This window comes from Acipenser ruthenus, chromosome 10 (assembly GCF_902713425.1).
Source record: "Acipenser ruthenus chromosome 10, fAciRut3.2 maternal haplotype, whole genome shotgun sequence".
NCBI classification, from domain to species: domain Eukaryota; kingdom Metazoa; phylum Chordata; class Actinopteri; order Acipenseriformes; family Acipenseridae; genus Acipenser; species Acipenser ruthenus.
The window spans coordinates 7,342,913-7,370,156 of record NC_081198.1 but is presented as its reverse complement, the minus strand read 5'-3'; the positions used below and the strand labels follow the sequence as shown (position 1 = coordinate 7,370,156).

Below are 27,244 nucleotides of genomic sequence, written 5' to 3'. Positions count from 1 at the left end.
ACCAAAGTTAAAAATGAAGGTCAAAAATAGTGGCGATGAAGTGAAAGGGACAGGTCTAAGTTTTTGTCCACTTTGTTAAGGATGGTAATGTTCTGTATAGACTATTCTGATTGTATCTGACATGGCATCTACCATAATTTTGTAGCAATTAAAGGCTAAGCGATATCATTTAGTAAACAACAGACACCAAAGACCTATATTTTAGAATACAATGTTGTTGTTTTTTGGGGTTTTTTTTCTATTCTTGTAAATTCATCACCCCCACGCAGAAAGATAACAGTTCTTGGTGACAGTTATTGCACTCATAATGGTATGACTGCGTAAATGTACGCAGGAAAGAATACCCACAATCAGCAGCTGCGTTTAATCTAGAACACAGTCAACACATGAGCTGCACGTCATGCAAATTACAGCATATAACATAGGGCACTGTAAAAGCAAACCGAGAACACGTTTCAAAACGGCAAACTGGAAGTTCCTTACTTTCGTCAGTCGCATACATTTATTTACAATATAAGTCTGATATAATGTAAGAAAAAGTATTCTCTGGTAAAAGACTGCAGTGCTGTCGATTTATTGTTGTTACATTTGATTTTTTTTGTTATATTTTAGCAACTTGCAGTCGGTGACTCACAAATCCCATTTCATTTTTGTTTTATTTATGTTTTATTTTTTATTAAAAAAAAAAAAAAAAAGAAAAGAAAAGTGGCAATGTACTTCTGGTTTTCTCTATAAACATTTTCCCAGAAAAAAAACAACTGTTTTTTAAATTAGTTCTCATGTTTTGTGCTAGCTTTCATACCTCCAGGTGACGTAACGTCCCCCCCCTCCCCTCCCCATGTGATGATCAGCGCTCTGCGATTCCCAGGCTAGGCATCTGCTCTCAGTGTTTATTTGGTCGCCATGGCGGAGGGACAGCGAGAGCTACTGCCTCAGCCGCCTCTTCCTCTGTCGTTTCTTTCGGCTAGTAAGCGGCCGTGCCTGCGCCCTGCACCTCGCGGCCCCGGTCCTGGATCGGGCATTCCGATTTCCCGGTATTACAGCCCGGAGTCTTTACTGGACTGCGCCGCTAAGGCCGTCGCGGAGAAATGGGCCTTCGAGAGGGTGGAGGAGCGCTTCGAGCGGATCCCGGAGCCCGTCCAGCGCCGCATCGTCTACTGGTCCTTCCCGAGGAACGAGAGGGAGATCTGTATGTACTCATCATTTCAGTGCCGTGGGGCCGGGGAGGAGACCGGCGCGACGGGGTCAGGGGCTTCGGTGGGGTCTGGGACTGTCTCTGGAGGGGTTACCACCACTGGAAACGCTGTGGCTGGGGGCACAGGAGAAGGGCTCCCTTTCCGCCGGGGGATCCGGCTTTTGGAAAGCGGATGTGTGGAGAATGTCCTGCAAGTCGGTACGTTGACAGAATTGCATGCTTTTTTTTTTTTTTTTTTTGGCATTCCGATTTATTTGTTTATTTATTTTTGGTAATAACTTTTTCAGAAATTAAAAAAAATTCGGAAAGCAAATTTAAATCCCCAGATCAGCCAATGAGAAATGATTCTAGGTTAGATATACATGTATTAAGATACGTTGTTTATTTTTATGGAACTACAGTGTACTATTATCCCAGTAGTTTCTTCTCAGGATTTGCGGACTTTTCATTTCGATAAACCATGTTGGCTTAAAATCGCCTGAACATGAATATTCTTGCAAAAACATTTTATAGTGTGTTTTGTTTTGTTTGTTTGTAATTAATGTCTGCTTTAATGTCTTTTTAACTGATTTACAACAAAAGCAGCAAAAATCAAACCATTGATTTACTGTTTATGTTAATATGTTTGTCTGTTTTTCTTATGTTCAGAATCCTCTGTCCATGTAAATGGTGGTTTCTTTAAATTTTACATTTTTCATTTACATTGTAACTGTAAGGAAGTGGATGTGTTAGGTGGATATTTGCCAAGTACCACTTTGCTTTGCTTTTTTTCGTAATTTTTTTTTTTTTTTTTTTTTTTTAATTGAAGCTTTATTATTCGGTTTTTGGGTGTAAAATGAATAGTCGCTTGACTAGCAAAGTAGGTTCCATTTCACTTTCATTAAATTGTGCAGTTTGCTGATTATTCAAATCTGTATGAATTCCGTTGTGAGTGTTCAATGTTATTAACGGTTGTATTAAATATGATCACAAAAGTGAGATTTTTTTTAAAATATTGCCTAAAGATTTGTTATAGTATCATTGTTTACACTTTGTCTGATTAAAAACAACACACACAATGTGAGCTGAACATGATTGATCTGGCTCCAAGAATAATATAAATCCCCATATCTGTGGTCACGTTGTCACATAAAAATATTTGGTAGTTTATCGTGATGTAAAGATTTTTTTATTGTGACTTGAATTTATCATGTACCTTGTGGTTAAAGTGTACATTTGATCTATTTCCTAAATGTCGTACATCGGTGTATACAGTAAAGTATTACGTAAGCCAATATCCGATAATGATTTGTTTTGGTTTACTCGGCTTTAATTCTTACATATATTTAAGAGACGCTTGTTTACCAAATCACTGAGACAGCCGTTTCTTTTTTTTTAAGGATCATTTTAATTAGTAGTTTATCAAACATTGTCACTTTATTTTATTTTTTTCAAAAATGGAACGCATTGACGTTCCAGAATGACAGGCGATGGCAAAAGTTGTGAAAAACTAAACTTACACTTCCAGTAAACGAAGTGCCGATTGACTGGTATGTTTGTGAAATAACTGCTGATGATTACATATACTGCATGTGCACCAGCATGTAATAACCACGGACAATAAAGATGATCAGTTGGTTGCACTTATTCCTTTTAGAACAACGTGTTACTGTGATGTCAAAAGCTTATTCGGTAAAGTTGCAATTGCATGTTTCTCGTTTTAAAAAAAGCAGTTTTGCGCCTTTGCCAGGATGGCTTTGCATGTGTATTTGTATGCATCTTTTTTTTGTGTCCTTAGTCAAGTTTTTTTAGTGAACAGATACCACACAGTACTGTAAATGGGAATCCTAGCAAAGCTCTTGCATTCTTCATTTGAAGTGGTTTTAAAGCATTATAAACAAAGCCTTTTTTGGTTGGTATGTTTGCAAGTGTTAAGTATTACATTCTTGTATAAAACATTCATACTCCTAACCTCTACTATAATCATGTCATTCAAGTTCGTTTGGTACCAACAAAGAGCTTCTGTATTGAATTTAAAAGCAGCATTTGTAAAAACCCATTAACTGTTTTAGTGGCTGTAATGAAATAAACTGGGTGAAATGTTTTAAATGCATGTCAATCTTCTGAAAAACTCTTTAGTTTTAGTGTTAATGTTAGCAAATTATTAAAACAAAAAATGCTTGTGGAATAAATGTGTAAATACTGTACATTTTAAAAAATATAACTCCCTTTTCTTAATCCTGTATACTTGGAGAACTAGTGTGATTATTATTTTTAATTGTATAGTGAGTAATCCTGCAAGGCTTTTGGAGATATTTAATGCTTAAAAGTATAGTTTGTTATTTACATGAAATAAGTTATCGATTGAACCAAAGACATTGGGGGGTTAGGGAGTGTTTCACTCCAAATGTGACTCTCCCTCCCGGGAAATAAATGCATTGAAGTGCTTGTTTAAGATGAGGCAGTATAAAATGAAGTACAGATGGTGGGGCTTGGTGAGTATTAACTCCTTAGGTGGTGCTTCACTGACTTTCCTTCTGTGTATCCTGCAGCACGCCACCATGCAGTAACTGCTCAATAAATAGAATGGTTTGCAGAGCATTTTGTTAAAAAAAGGAGGTATTGGGAGCTCTGTATAATAAGGACATGTCTGTATTGAGAGGACAATGTGAGGGTTTTATTCTCATGAGGACCCTAGAAAACGAATGTCTGTCTCCTCTGGTACCTCTGCGTAGAATTAGGACTTCTTAATTACAGCAGATGTTACATATTTTAAGTGTGCCTTATGATTTTTTTTTTGCATGAATATTGTATTGCAGTGTTAATTGTGTTATACTGTTATGTTTGAATTACAAACGGTTTTGGAGAAGGGCAGCGCTATTTCTGCTACCCAGTTATAACACAGTACCCAAGGCTCAAATGAAGGAAGTGTGACTGGAACAGCACTGTGAAGGGTACTGCATATGCATTGTTGCTTGGAATGCAGGTAGGATTACAGAGAAATGTATGTTAAATCAATGAATGCAATCCATTATAAAAGGTGTTATATGCAGGCTATTGTATGGTAGCTAACAAAGAATATAGTAGTGTTTGTTTAATAGCCAGCCAATGGAAATAAAAAGTGCCTCCCAAGATTGAATGTGTGAAAAGAGAATCTAGGCATGTATATAGTAGACTTTTTGGATCCTGGGACAAAAGTAAAAAATGTAAATGTAATAGGAGGAGTGTAAATGGGGCTGGTGTTAATTGCTTACATTTTGCTCAAATTCAAGAACGGGTACCAGGCTGAAGAAAGATGGGCGGGGAAGGAAGTGGCAGCATCTCCATAACATAGCGCTTTATCTGTGTGTTGTAACACCAAAGGGGGATTTAAATGAAAAGGACAAACCTCTGATCCCTCTGTCTCCTCCATGCTAATGGGCAAACCGGAGGAAAATATTTTAGCTTCTGATAACGCTAGGCAGATTTCGAAAACCTTATGAAACAGAAAAAAAGACTTCGACATTGAACAGATTGGATGTGGGGGTTTGTTTTTTCTTTTTAATTGCATTTTTCTAATTTTAGCTTTTTCTTTTCTTGTTGCTTTCTATCTGTCTGTCTTTCCGTTTCTCTTCCCCGAGAGGCCCTCTATACTAAGATGGGGAAGTGATGCTTCATGTGGCGTTTAACCAAGGATGATTAGGTCAATACCCTTGCTGCTTTGACAGGCATCTGCAAGCCTCTCTTAGTGATGCAGCTACATTGTGTTTCTCAGTCTCAAAAAAAAAAACCTGCAGGCAACTGAATATTAAATACCAGAAGTAGCTGAAACTCTGGTGCTGTAGCTAGACTTGAATAGTAAAAATCAGAAGAGCTTTTGGCTTTTAAGATTGTGAACTTAACTTTACTGAGCATTAGACACGTCTCTGACTTTACCACAACATGTACAGAACAACATGCAGACACATACATGCAGACTATTAATAATTGTGCTTCTTGTTTGAATCTTCTGGGCAGCCCTTCGAATACCAATGGAGCCTCATATTGTGTTCAGAAGTATTGGTAGAGGCATGACATGCAGGTTTTCAAGGCAGAGTTTGAGCCTGTTCTGCAGTTACAAAACGTGAATAATCTGCTATATTTATCACACAAAGTAATCTGAAAGTACATTGTTTGCAAAAAATAAATAAATAAACGTGGATTTTATTGCATTAGAGCATGCTTTTACGAGCTACTTTGAAGATTTCTTTGAGCTTTGATTATTAATTTTACAACTGAAATGCTGGTTTAATTAGAGTAATGTTATAATGCCTGTAAAATACATATAAAGTAGGAAACGTATCATTTAATGGTGTGTCTGTACAGTGGTGTTCAACAGTTCTGTTTTATTGTATTTAATCGGTTAAATGACAAAGCAGCAAACTGTAGAAGGGCAACAGTCAGAGCTGGTTTTTAAACATTTAAAAAAAGTGCTGCATGTTCTTTGTTTGAGTACGTAGGCTAGGCTTCTTGTCCATATTTTTCAGACGCAGCCTTAGTACAAACGTCTTAAACTCTGCTTCCGTGAGTTTACAGAAAATGGGGGTGTTTTAGGGATGAATCTTTTCAGATTACTGATATTCCATATCAATAGTTGGGAGATGTGTGTTTTTTTTTCATTATTATTAATAATAATTAGAAGCCATCATTGTAATTGACACTTGAAAATGTATTTCCGTTAACTGAACACATCACAAATATCTGCTCTAATTCAGATCCAACGATCTGTGTATTTCTTTGAACACATTGCAGCAGTGATAGTTTCTGGCTTGTCTGGCATTGACCCGAGTCATACATAACTCTTAAACCCTGTCATTTTATTATTATATCCTTCCTTTGAAAATGTTAAATAGAAATGAATCCAGTTCCCATATCCAGATTGCAATGCGTGGGCCTGTGTGGGTTATGTGATGAAAGCATTTTAGAACGGTATGGGAGGTCGTACATTTTCTAACCACTACACAGAGTTCATCCACATTTAAAAAAAAAAAAAAAGATATTGAGTGGAAAATGCCACATCAGGGAGATATTTATAAATGGGTACCTTGAGCAAGTCTTCTCAGGAGTGCATTTAAACTGAAGATGAGGAGGCAAAATCCTTTTTATATTGAGTTGGTCACTTTTGATTGCACTGGTTGATCAACCTTGGGCAGTTGAAAGGTTTACTGTGAAGTTTAAATTAACTGCATATTACCCGGTCTAACTAAAATGCAGTATTGGAGCTGAAGGTTTTCGGATCAAAGTTTGTCTGAGCTGCATAAAACCAGGTGGTCAGTCTCCTAACAATAATTTCAAATCGCACATTCCTTTGGAATGTAGTGAGGCCAGTCTGCATTGAGAAGCAGTTTAGTTGGCCAATGTCCAGTCTGCTGCCTAGTGTTTGATATTAAGCCTGTGTTGAGATCTTGCTGAGATCTGAAGTAGGCTTTTTATAGAAGCCGTAAGCACTTTTAATAAATGAAAATGACTTAAGTTTGCCATCCCCCCTACGCACTCTAAATGCAGGCCTATGAATGTTTGCTTCCAGTTCCAAAACATCTCTCACTTGACTGCATGTAGACTCCTTGCATCTGGTTTTGTAGACATTGTGTTGCTGAGCAACTAGAGACTTTGTAAAGTAGCACATAGATTTTTATTAATACCTCCATTTTGATTTTTCTTCCACTTAAAGGCAATAACTGTTGTATGTTTTTTAAACTTTTTTTTTTCATTAGCTACACCAGGGTAATTGTCTATGTACTGATCTCCTTAATTACACATTTTAAAGCATATATATATATATATATATATAATATATAATTCTATAAGAGCTTTACTATTTAGACATTATTGTAAAAAAAATAAACTGTTGCACTCCATTTGTAACCTGCAAACTTTTTTTATTGTTGTAATTTTGTACAATTACTGGTTTGTTGCCAAATTGTCTAGAAACATTCATTGTGTGTGTGTGTGTGTGTGTGTATATGTATGAGTAAATATATATTATATGAGTAAATATATATATGAGTAAATATGGACTGGAGAGGAGGTGTTTAGTGGGAAGCTATGGCCCCCGAGGTAAGAACTAGAGTTACTAACAGGGGATTATAACACTCGAAGCTGCAGGCTGTCCCCTGGAGGTAACACTAGTTCTTCCCCGAGGGGCCTTTTATTTCCCACTATGAGCCCCGAGGTCTACAGTCCATATTTGTTTTATGAATCAGTCAAGAAAGTAATGTATTACCCATAGTCTCCAGACAGTGAGATGATTGCATGAACACAGACTATATGCCCTGTTCTATTGACATTTAGCATTAACTAGATGCAGATTCCACCTCGGTGCTCATAATGAACCCTTTCTATCTTAGAAGTCCCAATCCAGTACTGCCTTTGAGCATTTCCACGACTGTCCATTGAGCTGATGGCTATTTAAGGAATCAGTAAGCATTGATTCTCAGTGTTTCTGTTGCAGCTGTTAAATCATTCAGGTTCCTTGGATTAACTTTAACCAAGTTACAACTTGTACTATTGAAGGCCTAACAATCAACTTCCAATGGCTTTACAAAACAACCCACACAATGGCTTGTGGTTGTTTGGTTCGTTTTCTTCCTGTTGCTGAAGAATAAAGCCTTGTTATTATTTCTTTGTTGCTGCAGTTGAAGTGAGAGCTGTGGTGACCATGGGGTGGTGCTTTGTGGAAATGTTTTTATTTAGTAATTACTTTAAAGTGGCCTGCAATTTAATTTTTTAAATTATTTTTGTTTCCTTCAATTTGTGAAGACCGAATCCTATTTAACACCTGGCCCTGGTGATGGGCAGGGCAGCCCACATGCTCGGCCACAATAGGACAGCTTGATGTGTTGAGATATTGTAATGTCTGTCTGTGTCACAGCAAGAAGCAAATTCTTTTTTGATTACCAAGCCGTGCTGCTGTATTAATTCGGTTTGCTGCATCTGGAATCGAAGCAGCCAGTTTTGTACTCTGACACTGTTGAGATGAGCTGCTAAACGCACAGGGCTCTCTGCATGGGGATAACGTTGAAGTAATTGCACTTCAGTACGATCAGATAAATAATAGCCCATTTCACCCCCCAAAAAGAATTGCTGTGTAGCATTAAATGTTTTGTACATGGTGGTCCTATCCATCTTTAACCACTTAACTTGTAACCATTTTGACATGGCTGTCTGTCCAGAACCAAGGAACAATAAAATAGTATTGATCTGCAAGCCTCCTGCACCTGTGCACTCAAGTTATGTACAGGATTAATAAGTATGAATTAGTAATGATGGTGTGCACAGCAGTAGCTAGAAACCAATGTATCTTGATACAAAGGGACACATTGGAAATACAATTGCTTACTGTATTTTTGGAGCATATGGAGTTTACCATTTAGAGGGTTTGGACATGTACTATACCATTTAGAGGGTTTGGACATTTATACAATTATGAGGTTCATCAGTCAGTATAAAATATGGTATTGCAGTATAGAAAACATTTCACTTACCCCAATTGGATCCCAGATTGTTTAGTTCTGTGTTCAGTTTTTACTGCCCCTGAATCCTTTTAAAAAAAAATCAGAATGATAATCAACAAAGAAATTGTGTTATGGGTTGTTTTTTTGATTTTTTTTTTTTGGCTTGCAAATATTGTTTTGCTAACTTGATGAGAATACCATTCCAGTTAGTGATCCCAGCTTTAAGTAGAAAATCCATGGATTTTCTTCTTTTGTTGAAGTGGAAAATAAGCTTTGGTATGCTCGTTGTAACAGTATTGCTGATGTGTGAAAGCTCTGTACAGAAGGTGTGAAGCGCAGTCCTGCAGATGAAACAGTTTACCCTCAAGCCACAGGAACCTACAGTAATCTTGAATTATTTTTAAAAAGATGGGTAGGCACAGTCCTGTAAGCTGGCAGTTTTTAATCATTTAATCTGTCTGCCATGTTTTCTTGCCCCGAACGTGTGCAGTAGAGTACACGGCAGCGTTTGCTCGTTCGATTGGGTATCCTAGAAACTTGGCTCGGGTCTAATCGTAGGTTGTGACATACTGGCAGCAACCTATCCTTGCAGCTCACAGTTCTAGCTGAGGGTGTCCAGAAGTAAAGCTGTTAACACATTTGAAATCAATTCTGTTTCTGTGATTTTTTTTTTTTTATTTATTATTTTTAGAACAGTTTCTACTTTTTATATAGTTAAGTCTTTTATGTGAGAGTTGGCAGTACTGGGGGTTGACTGTAAAAGCACTCTGTAGCATCCGTGGGTTTATGCTTGAAGGTGGCAGTATGGCAAAGAGGGCGAGCTGGCCATCCAGCCCTGTAGCCTCTCCTCTAGTCCTCCAGTCCTTTTGCACTGCAACATGTAGAGCCAAGATATTCAGCAGTGTGCTCCTAGGCAGGGGGCATTGGTTCTAGCTCCACACAGCCGTTCAGCTGGACACCACTGTGTTGTAGAAATCCTGCATGGAGGTTTCATTTGTGATTAAGGGGATTTGTCATGATGATGTGTGGAGAAGTTTATTGAAGATGTGACATCTTAGAAATGTTAAGAGGCACACAAGTATGTTGAAGGAAAGTGTGTAAGACAGGTCCCTTGTAACATGGCTTGGTTTCTGTAACTGGACATTTGGGGAAAAAACTAGACTTGGAGCCGCAGCTATGGAGACGGTTAGAGTCTAATTGTGGGGGCCCTCCAGACGGGACTAATATGCCTCATTTGATTTGTGATTGCTTAACAAATGCACAAGAAAGCCTGAGGAAACAACACAAAAAGGGCAAATCAAATGGAGGTGGGGGGGGGTTCGGCTGGAGGTGAGATCAGATCACATTACTTTTGACAGGGCTGTCTTTAGTAAAACAGAAATTCAAATGCAGCAGTTTCCATGTGAGTGTAGTATAGAGCAACATTTTGTTTCCTGCAGAGAGAGAGGATCTGGGGCTCTGCCTCTGTGCCAGTGCAGTTATGATACTGTAAAACAAGGATGCTAATATAGTAGATTTAGCAGGCAGGCCACTGCCATTTTGCACATCTGTTTTTATTTTTCTAGGTTCCCATGTCCCAGTGTTTACTGTCGGGGATTGGGTAAATATTTTGTCAATTTATTCGGGTCACATGTAACAGATATTCAAAACGGGTGATTTTAATTAATATATATATTTTTTTAAGATTAGAGCTCTGATAACAATTATATAATTGAATCTATTCATTGCAAGAAAACAGATAATATACTGGCTATTGTAAAATAAAATAAAAAATGAAAAATGTTTTAGACTGCTATTAATGCAGACTTCTGAAGAAAGTATAAATGAGGGCATTCTGATCTGTGTAAGATAGATTGCTATTGTTTAGAAAATCCGCTCTGGGGAATAAGATTTAATTAACTACAGTACACTCTGATTTATAAATATCCATGCAAGTTAGGTGAAATGTTATAGAAATCAACCTGCTGTTTTTAGTTTATATTGTAAATAAACATTATTTATAAACTTTGGCTAGCTGTAGGAAAGCTCACAGTTTTATTTAGGTGAACACAGTAAAGCAGTTGCAAACAATTCACCAAACAGACTTTACAATCTTTCTATAAATACAGTGTGGAGGGTTCATGTTTGGGCCTGTACCCAGCTTGGGTCCGAGCTGATTCTTAACAAACCTGGAGTCAATGTCACCAGGCACTCCGGGTATGGGACCAGCCACTATAACCAGAGGGGCCGGGCATCCATTGTTATTAATCAACTCAGTGACTGAATCCTTTCTACAGGAGCATTACAGTGTGTTCTGTCTGGTGTCCTGTTGGTTAAATCTTGCAGTATTTCTTTTTTATGGTTATTCTTGATGTATACTACACAATTACAAGCGAAAGACAAAACAATGAAACATTGTAAACTATCAAGTTCAATTTGCAGCCATGTTTTGAAAATCGGCATACATTTGATGGCCTGTTTTCCCCTCTTAACCAGAATGTTGTACTGTATCAGTAGCATGATTCTCATAAGGAATCCTGTTGTCAAAGGCCAGGCTTGGTGTATCTGGGTGCGTTCCGCTTTCTATTAGGCACCCAGCTGGTAGAGGCCTGCCATGTAATGAATATTTAAATAGCTGCAGGCGGTGTTCAATTAGCCCTCTACCTAGTGTGTCACTTTGGGCCTTGGGGTCCATAAACTTAATTTGGTTTGATTTAAAGAAAAAGTCTGTTAATTTTTAATATTGGAATCGTTTCTGCTGCTCGTGTTTACCCTTGTGAACTGGAGTCTGCGTCTCTGAGGGTTGTCCTGTATAAATATTTGAAGCAGATAACCATGCTAAATACGTGAACTCCAATTTCCAGTTTTGTTACTGTGTGAATATTTATACACTATTATATAATTCATGCTGTACAGTAGTTGTGTCCCAACAGATTGCATCTGCAGTTTTGTCTGTTTTTAAGTTGTGTTGAATAATGTATTTTTTTTTTTTCCTGTCCACCATGTTAGTATTGTAGAGGGTAACATTTCAAAGTTATCAAGATTTTTTTTATATATGGCAAGTGACGTTGAGTTTGAAAAGTTTAAACACTAATTGTATGCAAGCCTATTGCTGCAGAACTTGTTTTGGATGTGCAGTCTGTCGGGAGCATGGCATTGACAGTGCTAACGACTGAACGAACATGAAGGGTTCCTCAAAGCGTGGCTGTGGCGTAGTCGTATTTTGAATTGTTTTGCATTCTTTGTGAAATCTTCTGCACAGTCCTGCAGCTAGTAGTGCTACAGTAGGTGGTGGGATTGGAGGCAGACATGTTGGCAATAGCAACAGTCTGACAGTGCATTGCTTACTGGGGTGGGATTGAGGGGTTTGTTGAAAGCAGATTCCCCACCCCACCCCCACTAGCTTTGTTTTAGGTTACTGAACTCTAGGATTTATCCTCAGTGGATCAGCTGTCTGCCTCTGATAAACGTGATGCACTCAACCCATTGTCCCCCAGCTCCCTTATTAATGAGTGCTGGCAATGGGTAATCAGAACGCGTAGTGGTGTCGGGGGAGGGGAGTTCCGGCCATGCTGACCCAGATATGTGTTTCGGGGAGCTCCGATTCACTGAGCCCAGATCTGCACTGTCATACGTGGCTTTGTGTTTGAAAACATGATGGGGAGAGGTAGGAGAAGTTCCCAGTATTTTCTGTTCAGTTTGAATTGGAACACTGCTCCAATCTGATAATCTTCTTAGGGAAATAATTGAATTTTGCATGACGTGCATCACAACGGGGTAAACAAAGGATTGAAGGTGCCCCCCCCCCCCCGTCCCCCGATGAAGCTTATTGTCAAATCTTGCAATTATCCTGACACTGCAATGTAAATTGTCTAAAGAATTCATTTGAAATGCCCCAGTTAGCAAAGCAGGGTCTTGGTGAGTTTATGAAATATTGTTTCTAGCAGCATTTGTAGAAACTGAAAATATACATACAAATTGGTAACAGCTACTGTATGAAATAGGAGTTTACTGGGGCACTGCTGCCTGCTGGAGTTTTGTGGCTGTTCTATAGCAGGTAGAGCATGGTCAATTTTACAAAATGACTCCTTGAAGGTTGCAGGTGATGGTGAAAAAGGTGTACAGGTATGTACTGTGTCACGGATTTCTATTTAAGCCTACAGTATCTACAGAAGCACATTTTCATTGTAAATGTAATATTCTGATCATAAATTGAAAAGACTTGGGACTTTGAAGCACAATGCCATCAAGTAGTCCATATACCCTTTTATCAATTAGCAGAGTTTTTTAAAATGACTTTCTGATTTGGTTACTGTGCCATCCTTTGAGACCCAAACTTCCTCTACAAACTTTAAACCATAAAATGGCCTACTTGTTACGGTAAATGAATACTGAATGTGTTTGTCAACTGCTTTTTAAGCTGATCTAAATTAAAATACCTTCCTGTCTTGAGTTCCCAGGCACACCAAAAAGGTTGTTTAGTCTTGCGGTAAATATTTTGGACGAGCAGATCTTGTGCAGAATTATTTATTTTTGAGATGTGACATCTGGTTTGTGGTGGAGCTTGGTCTGTACCCGACATAGCAGATTTCCTTCAGGAATCCCAGAAGCGTTCAGATTGTGTTTTGGTTTAGAAGCAGAAGGCTATTTATAACACACCCGCCCCCCCCATAGGTATAATACAGCGTGTGTGTGTGTTGTACTGTATATTCAGAAAAAAACCCATTCAGACTTGCTGCCTGTGTTGAAGGTGTGGCAAGACTATCCTGAAGTTAATTATTACTACTGCTGATTACATTCAAACACAGCATATATTTATTTTCTGCTATCTTAACCTGTGAAGGGCAAAATGTTTGAAAATGGGTAACAAGAGGATTCCTTAAATATTTCAAATAATTCCTCTCCTGTCTCCTGTTCTTTTGATGCTTATTCTAGTTGATAGCCTTCTTTTGCTTACAGTAGCTCACGGGATATGGCCAATTAGTTCCTTAGAGCCATTTGGTTCTTTCACACGGGTGAATTAACAGACGACTGCAGAAAAAAAAGAATCAAGTGCACACAAAACAAAAAAACAAACTTGGCGTCTTGCGACTGCAAAAAGCCGAGCTGTGTTTTTTGAGACCGTTCGTTTGACATGAATGGAATCTTGACACTGCAGTGGCAGCACAAGACCGTGGAAGTGTGGCTGTGCCTTGCGAACACACAAAGCCTGCTGTACACAGAGACAAGCTCATACTGTCACTCACATGATTAATCTGTGTTGTACTTCGTGGGTGAAATTGGGCCTCATTCCCTTTAGAACATTGTCACTCTTTTACTCGCCTATTGATTCTTTTTTCAAAGATTTTAATAATATTCAGTTTTTAAACAAAGTGGACAAGAATAAAAAGACACCACCAAAGAAGAGGAGCGCTGACATAAATTGCACTGCAGTCCACCTCCTTGCAATACAGCCCTTCTTTAAATACACATACTTTGTTAATCTTTTTGCTTTGCTGTGTGAATGTAAATAGATGACTATGTTTGTGTAGCATAGCAAAGTGAGGTGGGAAGGCTTTGTGCTTATTCAATATGGGGAGGTAAGAAATTGCTACATGTTTGAAGGTCCGTTGACCCTAACTGTGCAAACAGATTGCTTCTGTACTGTAGAGGTTATTTTCCATTGCATTGACCTGGATCTACAGTGAACATGTACTGTACAGTATTTAATCTGTTATGCAGTCAAATTTCATTCGGGTAAAATAAATACTGTTGAATGTATCACCAATTAACTAAACCCTGCACTACAGTTAGTGATTTGTCAGGTGGCTGTTGAAAAATATTTACAAGTAAGAGCAATCGCTCTGGTAAATGCTAAACTGTTTATGGACATCAAGCTTCTCTGCACAAACGCACACAAGAAGAGTCCCTCATAGAAATTCACACTGTGTTGTAAAGCTGACTTCCTGTATTTATAAATATAACACAGCTTCATTGTATGAAGAAATACAAATACAATGACTGTTAAAATAATCATGGTGGTATGGAGAAAAGTTATGCTCATGCAAAGGTTGACACTGATATTTGAATATTGACTGTTCAAATAGTGAAATCCTTGCGTAAAAAAAACTGTCATACCTTTGTATTTATTTTTTATAATAAACAGGAAATGAATTAATGAAATATCAATATTTGTAATGTGTGTTATGTTATAAAATGACAGCGATGGAATAATGAACCCAGTGTGCAATGCTTTTTTTATATTTTTATTTTTCTAAATTGTATTGCCTTCCTACGAATTTTGGGTCAGGGTCACAAAATGTCTAAATGATTCGGTCATCACTGTACCAGGTCTCGTGTAGGAAGCATGGCATGTACAAAGAAAGGCCACGTACACAGAGTGAATGTTGGACTATCGAATGAATTGTCGCATGCAGTGCCCTTCCCACGCATCCCTTATTGTGACGACTCTGTTCCGGGCACTTTCAGACATCTGCTTTATTTAAAATCATTCAGATTGTACTCTGGAAAGGATGCCACTCTCAAATATGACTTGACCCTACACCCATTCTTTTACTGTACACACAAGTTAAATTCGCTCTAATTGTTTCTAGTTGCATGTGAGAGGAGTTTGGAAAGGCTGTGGGGTCAGTTTCAGTTGAAGCCACTTTTTTACAATTGGACAATCCTTGCTGACCAGATCTCCAGTGGGCCATTCCAGTCAAATCTTTTGTTCCCTGCCATTCTAAAAGCATCAATATCAAGTGTGTTGCTGCAATACTGGTTGTGTACAGCAGTGCTTGCTAGTCTTGAGTCGTTGCACAGCTTCAAGTTCAATGTAATGTAGCATTTTCCTTTGCTCAGCCATGGTGGCAGCAATTTATGGCCATGTCTGACAGGGCTTCTGGTGGAGAAAGTCCGTCTTGTGCAGGGCGGATAAAAACTGTGAATAGAGGATGCACGCGATGGAAAGTGTGAGCGGTCTGCTGAATGGAGAGATTCTGTGTTTGTCACGGTATAATAGGATAGAAGAGCTGTCCTCCGAGATGAATGGGGAGGCTGGTATAGAAAACCAGGGGAGTCGATCACAGTTCTGCTACAGGAAGGGCATTGGCTGCTGCTCTTGCTGAACATTATACTGTAATGTAATGGAATCGGTGGAGAGAGCACACTGCTGCTCCCCATTACTGCAATACCTACCCACTTAGCTGAAGGTCATGCTGTCTACTTCTAGAGTTTGTGATTGTTTGTTTAGTTTTGGTAAAGAAGCTTTGCCTTCAATTTTGAATGTCTCCATTTGATCAATAGTTGGTTGTCATTACAAGTCATTGGTTAGTCCTTGCTTAAAAATAAAAAATATATAGATATCTCATTATCAGGTCTCTCAAGGGGGAAGGGTCCCTAAATCCACCCCCTGTTGGCTTCTATAGTTCGCAGTGTGGAGCAAACAGATTTGTGTTTGAATTGCAATACCATTGAAGGAGATTTTTATTTTAATGTATTTAAATTGAGTGTGTTTTTGTTTACTTTAACCGAATTACTTAACTGAAAAAAATGAAATGAAAGAATTGAGAGATTTATAGCCTGTTTCTGCTATAGCTGCAGAAGTCATACATCACAGTTCAGTATTTTACTGTGGTGAGTTATCATTGTAACTCAATTGCCTGCAAAAATGGGATTAAAGGAAATTGTCTGCTGCTGTAATTAATGTTTCTGATTCAAACCCAACATAGAACATGCTGGAAAATATATTTTAAATGGCTCTTTGTGCTTCTTAGGAGCTGGAAGTACAGCACTGGTCCATGTAATGCTAAACCATACAGTTAGCTACTAAAACATTACATTATTTTTATTCCATGATTTCCCCCCCCCCCCCCCACCCCCCACCCATCTGCTCTTAAAAATAAAAAAATCCAATGAAATATTATTTTTTTCAAATGGCATTCCAAATGCTGTGTTCTATTAAAATCTCAAATCCTACTTTGCCCTAATACAGTAATCCGTCACGTATCCGCCCGTCACATATCCGCCCTACCAGTTTACCCGCAATGATCAATCGCTTCAACAACGTTAGTTTATTATTGAACAGAGAAGATTAGTTCAGAGATTGTAGATCCACCAGAGTTTTTGTACACTGTTATATGTGCTCCGTGCGCAACCATTGCTGGAAGTGTCATGTGATCTGTTCAGTGTGTTGACTTGATATGTAAATAAATCTTGTTCTCCTGCGGGGGGCATATCAACTTCAACCTCCGTCTTGCTCTCCTGCCTGTCACTCAGCAGCGAATACACGCACCCACACTGCAGACGGCTACTCTGTCACAAGCATTAATACCCTGCATCTTTCTAAACAAGAGATTTAGGGGAGTTCCCTTATAAAAGCTGAATCTCAAAACAATAATTGTGTGAATATAATGTACCGCCGTCCCTTTTCTTTGCAGCGCCAGCAATAAAGTCGCTGACAAGGTGAGTGTTTTTTATTTATTAACCACAAACAACTGTAGCTGGCTTCCAGTCTCACACTGTAGGCAGGTACTGTTTCTCACTCAAACTGTCACACACTTTTTTAACGGCTCCTCCTCCACCATTTACACACGGAGCCGTACAATCTAACTAACCCCATTCACTCACGGTTGCGCATATACACTCGCATGCATACCAGTTTAACAATACACACAACAAAATCTCCCCTGAAAAAATAGCTGCTGTATTTTGCAGGGAAAGGTATTGGAACTTCATGTTTCAAGAATACTGTGGCGCTCAGCACAGATGCATGTGTAAGTGTGGGCTGAGCCTAAAACAACAATAGCAAAGGAAGCAACTGTTTCCCATAAAAAGTACAACAAACTACAGCAATGGGCGGACATGAAGAGGACCTTTTCATTATCTACAGGCTTTGGGCTTCCTGCCTAATGGAGCCCCTTTGTGTGTGTGTTGGGAGTGTGGATGGGTGCTGCCCCCTCTTCATTTTTTTTATTTTAAATTGTATTTTTTTCTCCTTTCCGCATTCATTTTGAAGGTAATTTCAGTGAATATTTCAGTGAATATTAATTTCCATTTCTGGCGAGATGTCGGCCTGTAAATCAGTGCGTGATTTGAAGAGGCCTTGGCAAGATAATTCCATTTGATTGGAGTCTGTTGCACTCATTACCATAAAAAAGCATACCTTTTAATTTGTCTCCAATCTTCTCTCCTGTATATTTATATCTCCCGAGGTAAATTCACTTTCAATTGCTTTGGTTCTCGTTGTCCTTGTTCTGTCTTCCTCCTTTAGTTTACAAATAAAAGGCCATGATTGTGCCTTTGACATCAGACATGGAAGGGAGTGTGTTGTCTGGATACATGACATTAGCATGTTACAGAGGACCCGAGGGCTCTTCTGTGAACCTGTATTTGGCACGATTCCTACAGAAAGGAGAACTTGTTCATAACTTTCTCAGGTCCTCACTGCAGGGCTGCAGTGAGATGCACACATTTGCATTCAGTATTGCATGTCTTGTTGATGGGGTGGCAGGGAGATCAAGCTCTCTCTGTGTTTACTTGCTTTCTTCATTTAAATATAGTTCCCCTCTGTGTGGTGTATGAACTTGACAGTATTTTTGTATCTGAACCACCTTTTTGCTGGTATTCAACTGCCATTGCTCTCCTGTTACTGTCATGGTTACATAGAACATTTTAAATTATTATTTGTATATATTTTTTTTATCTTTGTGGTGATGGTCATAGTACTGATCCCTGAGTTGTTCTGCTAGTGTCCTGAATTTGATTAGCCTGTACATTATGAGCATTTCTTCTGATAAGTGGGTTTCACAGTATTGACTCCTGTGTATTACATGATTTTATTTTTAAATTTTTTTTTTTTTTTCTATTCATGTCAAGTTCGTAGTTGTGTTATTGTATGTATTCTGTTGGTTGCCATGAATTGAGAATGGGGCCTGCTTTCATCTTCTGCATTCCCTTTGAAAAATTTAATGGAACACTCTTTCAATGGCTTCTTTGTGAAAAAACAAATCAAATAATGAATGAGAGGTTTCCTGGTATAATTAAACCACAGTGTGCGAGCAATGGGGGGATCTCGCAGCTGCTGAAACCCACCTCTCAACAGGTGCTGCTTTAAGTGTGTGAGAAGTCCTGCGATTGAAAGGGGGATAAAAATGGCCCATAAAACGATGAGGAATTGATACTGCCACACATCTGCCTCCAAAAGAAATTGGAGAAAACAACTTTACCCTGTTTCAGAAGTGGCTCTGGTTTGCTGGTCTGTGCCGGGCAGCAGTTTCTGTGGGCTAGTGCCCATGAAGCAGATCATCAGCAGACTGCAATATTAAGGCAGACCTAGTGCTTCAACTGATCATTTGGCTAGATCAGCTCCTTAAAATAGTTCATTTCTATCACTGCTTAAATCTGGCTTGTGCTGTGTGGTGGGGATTTATAGTGTGGTTGCCAATAAAAGAAACCACTAAGATCCATTGAGAAAAAGCAGCAGACTTTTATATTTGTACCGTGTAGCCCACTGGGGCTGCATAGTGATTTCCAAAAGGCATTCTACAGATCCAGAAAAAGCTATTACTTCATTTTAACCTCAATACTCTTCGGGGTGGGTTCTTCAGAGTATTTGGTGGGGAAATGGAAGTTGATGGCATGATTTTAAACATCAGCAGTACTGTAACCCTTCTTCAGCGGCTCCGGAGAACACGGTATGGTTTGAAAGAGTTTTTATGGTTGTAAGTTGTCCTTGCATGTTTTATTCTTATTTCCTAGGCTTTGTTTACAAGTAGTGCAATTTTGGGAAGGAGGTTCTACAGTATCAGGCTCTTCTGGATCTAGAGATCCATGAGTTTAGAACAGCTGTCCTAGAAAGGGTTGCATACTTTCACACATGCTGCTTAATTGTACAGTCCCTTACAATACATTTAAAATGTATTCACAGGTATTTTACTTTTTTTGCATAGCATTTTATTGTCAAGACTTTATAGTTTACCAGATGCTGACCATTGACCTGTCTCTGCTGACGAATTAATTATGGCGGCTTCTTGGCGTTTTTAAAAAGTAAACTTCTGAATTGAAAGCCAGACAAACTTCCAACCATTGGATAGACAGAGTAACCAGCAGCTCTAATTTACAGATTGTGAAAAGTGCACATAGTGTTGTATGTTTTTTTTATACTGATTTGGGGTTTAAATGAAACTTGGAATAAACACGCTGGTGCTTATAAAAAACTAGCACAAGTTATGACTCCCCAAGGTGCACAAACAGCTGTTTTACACCTGTTGATGCCACAAGTGTTTTTGTTTTTTTTCTTGGCACTTTGTAGACTGGTTTTACACCTGGGGATGTCCTCATTCATGGTCGTTTCACTGTGTTGGCTGTTTTTAAAGAGTTTTTCATCATCTACTGTATCTCTGACACTGATAACATTGTTCTCCTTGTCCCATTGGCCCCTGGTAAAATAGGTGCTGGGGCTGATAAATAATCTGCCAACTATAGAATATCTTGAGCAAGTCTGTGATCCAGGCTGCCTGTGGCAGTACAGACCCACTTCAGGGCTTAAGGCAGGTAAACTCCTGGTTGAGAGACCTAAAGAACCCTGAATGTAATTTGATTTCAACTCCACCTTGGTTTGCTGCAATGTGGAATTATTTTAATAGCCATACAGTATAAACATGCAAGTTTTAAAATGTACAGTGTGTCAGCAATGTCCTGATTTTAAGTGTGGAGTGGGGTAGGTATAAGGGGGGATCTGCTGTGCTTGTATCTAGACTCCTGCAAAGCATCTGACTTGAGATGACATGAAATAGCTTGTGTAAGAATGAAACGCCTCGTCTTTCAGTATATAAACAGTACTTGAAGAATGTTGCCTCTTCCACCCACCACCACATGAGGTGTTCTCCAGTCGCCTGGTTCCAATGGTGATTCATTCCAGCTCAAGCTTAATCTGCTTGATTTGCATTTGATCTCTGAAGAGCAGTGGAAAGAAGTTGCTTCAGGACTCCGCTGTACAAGCCTCATAGTCGCTGCGGCTGAAAGAGAGACTGTCGCGAGCAGGCCTGTTCCTACACTGCACTACAGCGTTGCATTTTGTTTTGGTTGAATTAACCTTTTGACTTCCTGCTTTTTAAAGTAACGGGTGGCTTCCAATAGACCAAACATTTGCATAACTAAATTTAAAAGCTTACGTTGTATACTCCTCCCATGTATTTTAGTTATCTGAAGTTTGAATTATTGGTTGTCATGTCGAAAGGGTTAAATGAATGCTTTGGCAGACCGTTTTGTTCATGTAGGAGTTTGGTAGCTGTAAGGTGTGTGTGTGTGGTGTGTGTTTTTTTTTTTTTTTTTTTTTAAATACTCGAATGAGAGATTCACATTTTGTGATGCAAGTGAAACACTGATTAGATGTAATTTAACTGTAGAATGATTCATTCATATAATGGCTTCCTCTGGCATTGTCTGTGGCTTTGAAATCATTGGACCACAGAACAGGATTTTGTTTTTATTATACATCCCAGGTCTAGGCCTGAAACAAAATCAATGTGCCACATTTTTATTATTGGATATGGGACCAGGCTTTAAGCACTCAGTATCTTCTGCAGCTGGTGATCGCTTCTGAACACTGCATTCTCTGGAATTATTTTGATAATATGGATACCACATGGAGAATCCCTGGAGCCTTCAGCCAATATAGATTAAAGTTCATTGAATACACTTCTCTCGGGTTCAAGTCAATAAGTCAGTATTGTATACTGACTTGCCGTAAACTACTAGAAACATGCTGTATAGGCTATACACTACTGTAAACTTGGAATACCATAGGTATTGTGACTTGTATGTGCTGCAATACAGCTACTTTACCAATGTACAGTACTCATTGACTGAGTGGCTGCTTTTATTTATTACTGTCTGTATTTTGAAGCTGAAAAGAAGTCTCAAGTTGGTTGGAGAAATAATGCAAGCAGTTATGATGAGCCCCTCTTATGGGCAAGAACCCTTCTGATTGTTATACCTCACTGCAGTGTGTATTCAGGGTCAAGGCTTGCTGAAAAAGCTGAGGAATGTGGTCACGGCTATTTGCTTCACGTTTACTGTGCTTTGCAGGGCAGGTGGTCTAGCCATGGACACATGCACATGCAACGGCCCTTCCTGTGACTGAGATAATAGGGAATTCTTCTGTCTCGCCACAGTGAACTCGGAAGCACAATCTGTTTCTAATGTCTTGTACAGCCTAATCCCATTTATATTGCAAATAGGATTGTATAGAGAGCAAAGCAATGCTAGCTTAGATTTAGTGCTCGTTTTGAGACTTCTAATTTCATGACTCCTTTTTATGAATTGTAGTTATCTGAAGCAAAAATAAGAGGCTGCCAGTTTGACCGAAAATCAAGCTTGGACATTTACCAAACCTTGCTGTGTTTTAACTTGAGATGAACTTCATTTTACCAGATTGAATGCGTGGAGTTGCCTCAGACTTGTTGTTGCTTTGCCTATATTTCCATGCACCCCCTTGTTGTTTCTCCCTATTGAGGAGCCTGTTCATTCTATGTCATGGCACTTTTCATTTTCATTCTTTTTTATAGTATGTGGCTGTACTGGTACTAATGTGAACTGTAAAATGTGTTCCTCATTTTCTGAGGCTCCAGTCTGCATTGGGGAGGAGACTCAAGTGTCCATAATTTGTCATGAAATTCATTTTCAAAGACGGCCCTGACAGCTTCTGGCTCGGGTAGTCCAATTCACTTTCATTTTAACCCTTTGCAGTCCATTTATTAGTGTGCGTCAGGCGTGTCAGGTCCAATTTATTTTCACACGCGCAGTTCATTTTAGACGCGGGTTTGCTTTTGAAAGTGCATGGGGCAGTCTCTTGCATCGTTTGATCCATTTGGCGAGGGATTTGCCAGTGTGTTTGCTTGAAACCTAGCCTTACCCCATTTGGTGCTGACAAGACAAAAAAGCACTTGCATCTGATACTGCTATTTATACCTCCAGCCAGAGCCTCCTAAGCTGCATTATTAATGAAGCCTTTCCCAATTAAGATAGATGAGTCTGCTCTTGAGGGTATTTGTTCAGGTAAGATCTCTGATTAGCATATCTGATGGATCTGCTTCCACGCGCTGATTAAAACCTTTCCGATTCCCAGGGGCCATTTTAAAGAAACTCTAGAAATTAGACTGCATATCAAGAACTACTTCATGAAATAATGTCCCATCACTGCCATCCGTTCCCAGTGCAGTTTTACCTCGGGACTCATTTTAATTTATTAATTTTTATTTTGAAGCTATTTGTAAGAGGATTAGTCTTGAGTGTTTTATTGCTCATTTCCAAAGAGGCCCTGTTCTCCTTCAGGCTGCCGCAGGGACTGGAAACTAGAGAAAGGGGTAGAATTAGGCCAGGAAACTGGGCAGAATGTGTGCTTTACTTGTGCTTCTGTGATGTGTTCATAAACCTCCGATTTTTATATTATATACTATTTCTAACATGCCCTCCTTAAGAAGATGGAAGCCAGAACATGGTTAATTATGATTTTTCAATTACTTTGATTTACTGTGTGTGTGTCTATAGATATGTTCCTTATTTAGATACTGGATTACACACATCTTGCCTATGCGCAAACAGGAACTAAAGTAATCAAACAGATATAGATATGTTGTCTAACTGATCTCTGGAACCTGACAGACTGTCCAAACTAAATGTTATTCATTTGACTTTCTATTCTTTTGAAGTTCAGAAGGCCTTTTTCAAGTTTCAGGTGGTGTTGCAGGGACAGACCTGGCTAGTTCCTCTTTCAGTAATGAAACCCAGGTGGCTTGACTGCTGGAGCAGTACACTCAGGACTTGGGAAGAAATGCAGACAATTATTACTTCAGCACCTCATTAGAACAGTGGGAAGCGGACTACCCTGTAGCCCACTGCAGTGAATGAGTCATCTATGTTCCTTTTTAAACACATTACTGAGAAACTAGGAAGAGGAGAGGAGGGTGGCTGTAACTGGGTGTCAGATGTGTCTCATGGCGTTTGGAAAGTGGGAATTGTTTTCACTGAAGTCTGTTTGAACATTTTAAATAGTCCCATACAGAAAGCAATGTATGCAGTAGCAACGCTTAAGGGTATGGTAAAATAATGCAATACCTGCGGTAAATCACAAAAGCTGCCTTTTTCAATTCATCATTTTTTTTTTTTTAAACCTAAAATAAGTGTTATTTGTACAGTTTATATATGGTAGCAAATTTTTACAACATTCAAGGCTTTATACTGCAACAAATATGCTACATAAGCACTGTATAACATTCCAGAATGAATCACAAACGTCAACCTTACCTCACATGATATGGTTTCAGCAGGTTGCATGTAATTAATATCGAACAATAAAGTCGTTAAGCATGGCTCTCTGGCACTCATTTCGCTTTTTGTTGTGTGGTTTCCTCAGTAGAGAGTCTCGTCGTCAGCAGTTCTGCTGTCCACAGGGGCTGCTCTGAACCTAGGCCCGGCTCAAAGTACAAGAAGCCTGAAACTCCACCGCAGTGAATAAATTGCCGTTACCCTTGGAAAGACAGCGATTTTACATTTATGTATTTGTTTATTTATTTTCTCTCTCTCTCTCTCTCTCTCTCTCTCTCTCTCTCTCTCTCTCTCTCTCTCTCTCTCTCTCTCTCTCTCTCTCTCTCTCTCTCTCTCTCTCTCTCTCTCTCTCTCTCTCTCTCTCTCTCTCTCTCTCTCTCTCTCTCTCTGTCTGTGGTAGAAGAAGCAGAAAGCCTCTGGAATGTGACTGCATTCCTCTGGATCGACTTCTGCCACACTGACTCTGTGGGTCATTGTGTTCGGCACGTGGCCGGGGGGTGTTGCCATTCTACGCCCGGTCTGACTGTGGGCTCCCTTGGCAGCCTCTGCCTGCTGGGTTTAGAATTTCTCTAAAGCCAAGGCTGTAGATATGAAGAGAGAATGCTGCCTATTATTATTTACTGTAGAAGCAAAAGTAGAAACCATGCTTCTGGAGTGTTCGTTCCAGAAGTATTCTTTCAGACGTTACTCTATTTCATGCATGCAAAGGCTCCTATACTGTATGGATGTAAAACAAGGGTTAAAAACTATAACTTGCAGTACACAAATGCCACAGCGGGTAGGACAAATTAAAGATCTCCAGACTATCCAAAAATATTATAGCTGCCTTGGCATCATAAAGGTAATGAAAACAAGATAGATAAACTGCTGCTGGTAGTAATTTCCATTCTGTTTGTTATTCCTGGAGTGCCCACTGTTTGTTTAATGTCCTGCCAGGCAGCTGAGAGGCTATAATCAGTAATGGTGTTCAGAAACTCTGTTTTTAAAGGGGTGTGTTAGAAGCCAGCCTGGACCAGCCCAGCTTTATTTCTTTTAAATGCTGGAGCCTAAAGAACTCTATTGGGATGGTTGGAGTTTATTTTCGGTACCTGGGTGGCTGGCTTCTCTACCTACAGTAATGTACAACAAGCCATCTTTTATTTTATTTTATTTTATTATTCTTGAAATGTTTTCTGTTCTATCAAAACAAACTGCTTTAAACATGGAATCCTATTGAATTCAGTCGATGGTTTGTACCTCCAAAGAGTTCTCCTGTGTGTCAAAGTTAATTGAATAAAGCTGTAAACCACCTCACACCAAATTATTGGCATTGTGGTTACAGAATTGTACATAACTTGCAATGGCACTTTATATATATATATATATATATATATATATATATATTTATTTATTTATTTTTTTTTTTTAAAGTGCCATTGCAAGTTATGTATATAATCTTTGTAAGGCTCTCTGTTATGAGGCCAACTCGACTAAAGGCTTGAGAATGTCTTGGAGTTGCTTTATTCAGTCACCTTTTTGATATTTGTTTTATTGCTGGTAATGCTCCCATCATAACTGCAAAATAATTCCTGGTGGACAGCCTTTTATGAAGTTGTCAGAGTATACTTTGAGGGCAGGTATGTACAGTACATTTTGGTCAACCCTGTGAAAATACTGTTGTAATACTGTACTTATGCATGTGTTAAGGGTGAAACCCGGTGGTCTGACATGGCATTTGCTCAGCATCGATGTTGAAGTGTTGGACGAAATTAGACTCGCCCCGGGCTAACCCCGAAATTCAGTGAAAACTGTTGAAAAAACAAGTTCCGCCCAGTCGTCTTTTTCAAGTTCCCGGCCAATCTAGATTCACCTGATTTTGTATGCGGGCGAGTGCCGAAAAAAGTGGTAACTTCGTGATTTGCCCAGAAGCCCTTGGCGAAAATAGATTGGCCCGGGCAAAACTAGACTCGCCAGATCACTGGGTTTCGCCCTGAACACATGCATTATTAATGTTAAGCACATTGTATTTTCTGTAATAAAGTAGACATAGATAACATAATTCCAGTAAATCTAATCAGATATGTATTTTAATGTCAACGAATATCAGTCTAATGCAACAAGTACACGGGTCACAGGAAACTAGAAGGCTTGGGATAGTAGAAAAATGTTTCAGACTGCCAAAATATTACATTTAAAATGGTTTGGTACAGTAGCACCTTCATCATTTGCCAGCAACTGGCGTTCTCTGTATTACTTCACTAATATGAAACTCATATAGCCCTTGAAAAGACCATTGCTGTTTTTGATGTATTCTTAACTATTACCTTGGTTGGACACATCATTAAAACTATTTTGCAACGTCGATCCTCAGAAAGCAGCCGGTTTTGAAGCTGCAGAGGCGTGTTCCAGGGGATTTCGGGTCTTAATCGGGTGGAATAGCATTCCAGGACACAGACCTCAGAAACCGATAGCAGGCTTGCCAGATTCTGAACGTACTTTGGATACTCCCTGCCTGAATGATTACATCTTAAATTGCATTTTGTATGCAGAGGATCTTGCATAGCGGGGGGGGCCCACTGCAATCAATGTACTGTACATATGGTAGTTATATAAATTAGCTGACTGCTTACGTTGAATTTCAGAGTAAAGATTAAAATACATGCATATTTAAAACAAAAAAAATAAAATAATGTGTACATAGTTTGCAGCAACCACAAGTTGACTCATCTGAATTTAAACCAAGCAAAGTAACAAAGGTGAGCTGTTTTGGACTACAGTACACCGGAAGCTCACTATGAACAGTGTGGCTGTAACTCTCTGCTGAACTCCATGGATTTTTATCGGAGACTCCCCCACAGTGATTTCAGTGGCTCTCAGTTTTAAGGATCATGTGGTTCCCACTCCTCAGTTTATCTGGAGGCAAGAGGCAGGTTCAAAGCATTTCAATCATACCAGCTTCAGAACAGCAACTTTGGGCCAGCAAATGTTTTAAATATTTTATTTTTATTCTCTGTTTTAGCCCTCCGAGACCAATCTTGGTAGAGCAAAAGCCTATTTACAGTAACTGCAGCATTAGTGACATGACTTGTAATTTAAAAAAAAATATATATATATATAGTTGTCCCGCGTTATACCGCCCCCTTTATAACGCCACCCTCGCATACCGCCAGCTATTCTCTCTGAACAAATGTCACCAATATAAAAACAGTGCTATTTTTACCTGTTATATCGCCACCCCGCTGTCCGCCACCCGCCAACTTCCCAAGCCAAGCAAACGTAAATATAAGCATTGTAGTTTCCCTCATTGTAGCGCCAGCGAAATAATCATGGT

The 27,244-nt window shown here is 39.1% G+C and overlaps 1 protein-coding gene across 1 annotated transcript in view; it reads left to right on the top strand.

Moving 5' to 3' along the window:
* The first annotated feature begins 841 nt into the window (after positions 1–841).
* The window catches only part of LOC117412260 (zinc finger SWIM domain-containing protein 5-like), a 51,554-nt gene continuing 25,151 nt past the window's right edge, over positions 842–27,244 (top strand). Inside the window, exon 1 of the mRNA XM_034020475.3 lies at positions 842–1,393. Coding sequence (XP_033876366.1) covers positions 904–1,393 — 490 coding nt within the window. The 5' untranslated portion in view covers positions 842–903. The remainder of the gene's footprint in view (positions 1,394–27,244) is intronic.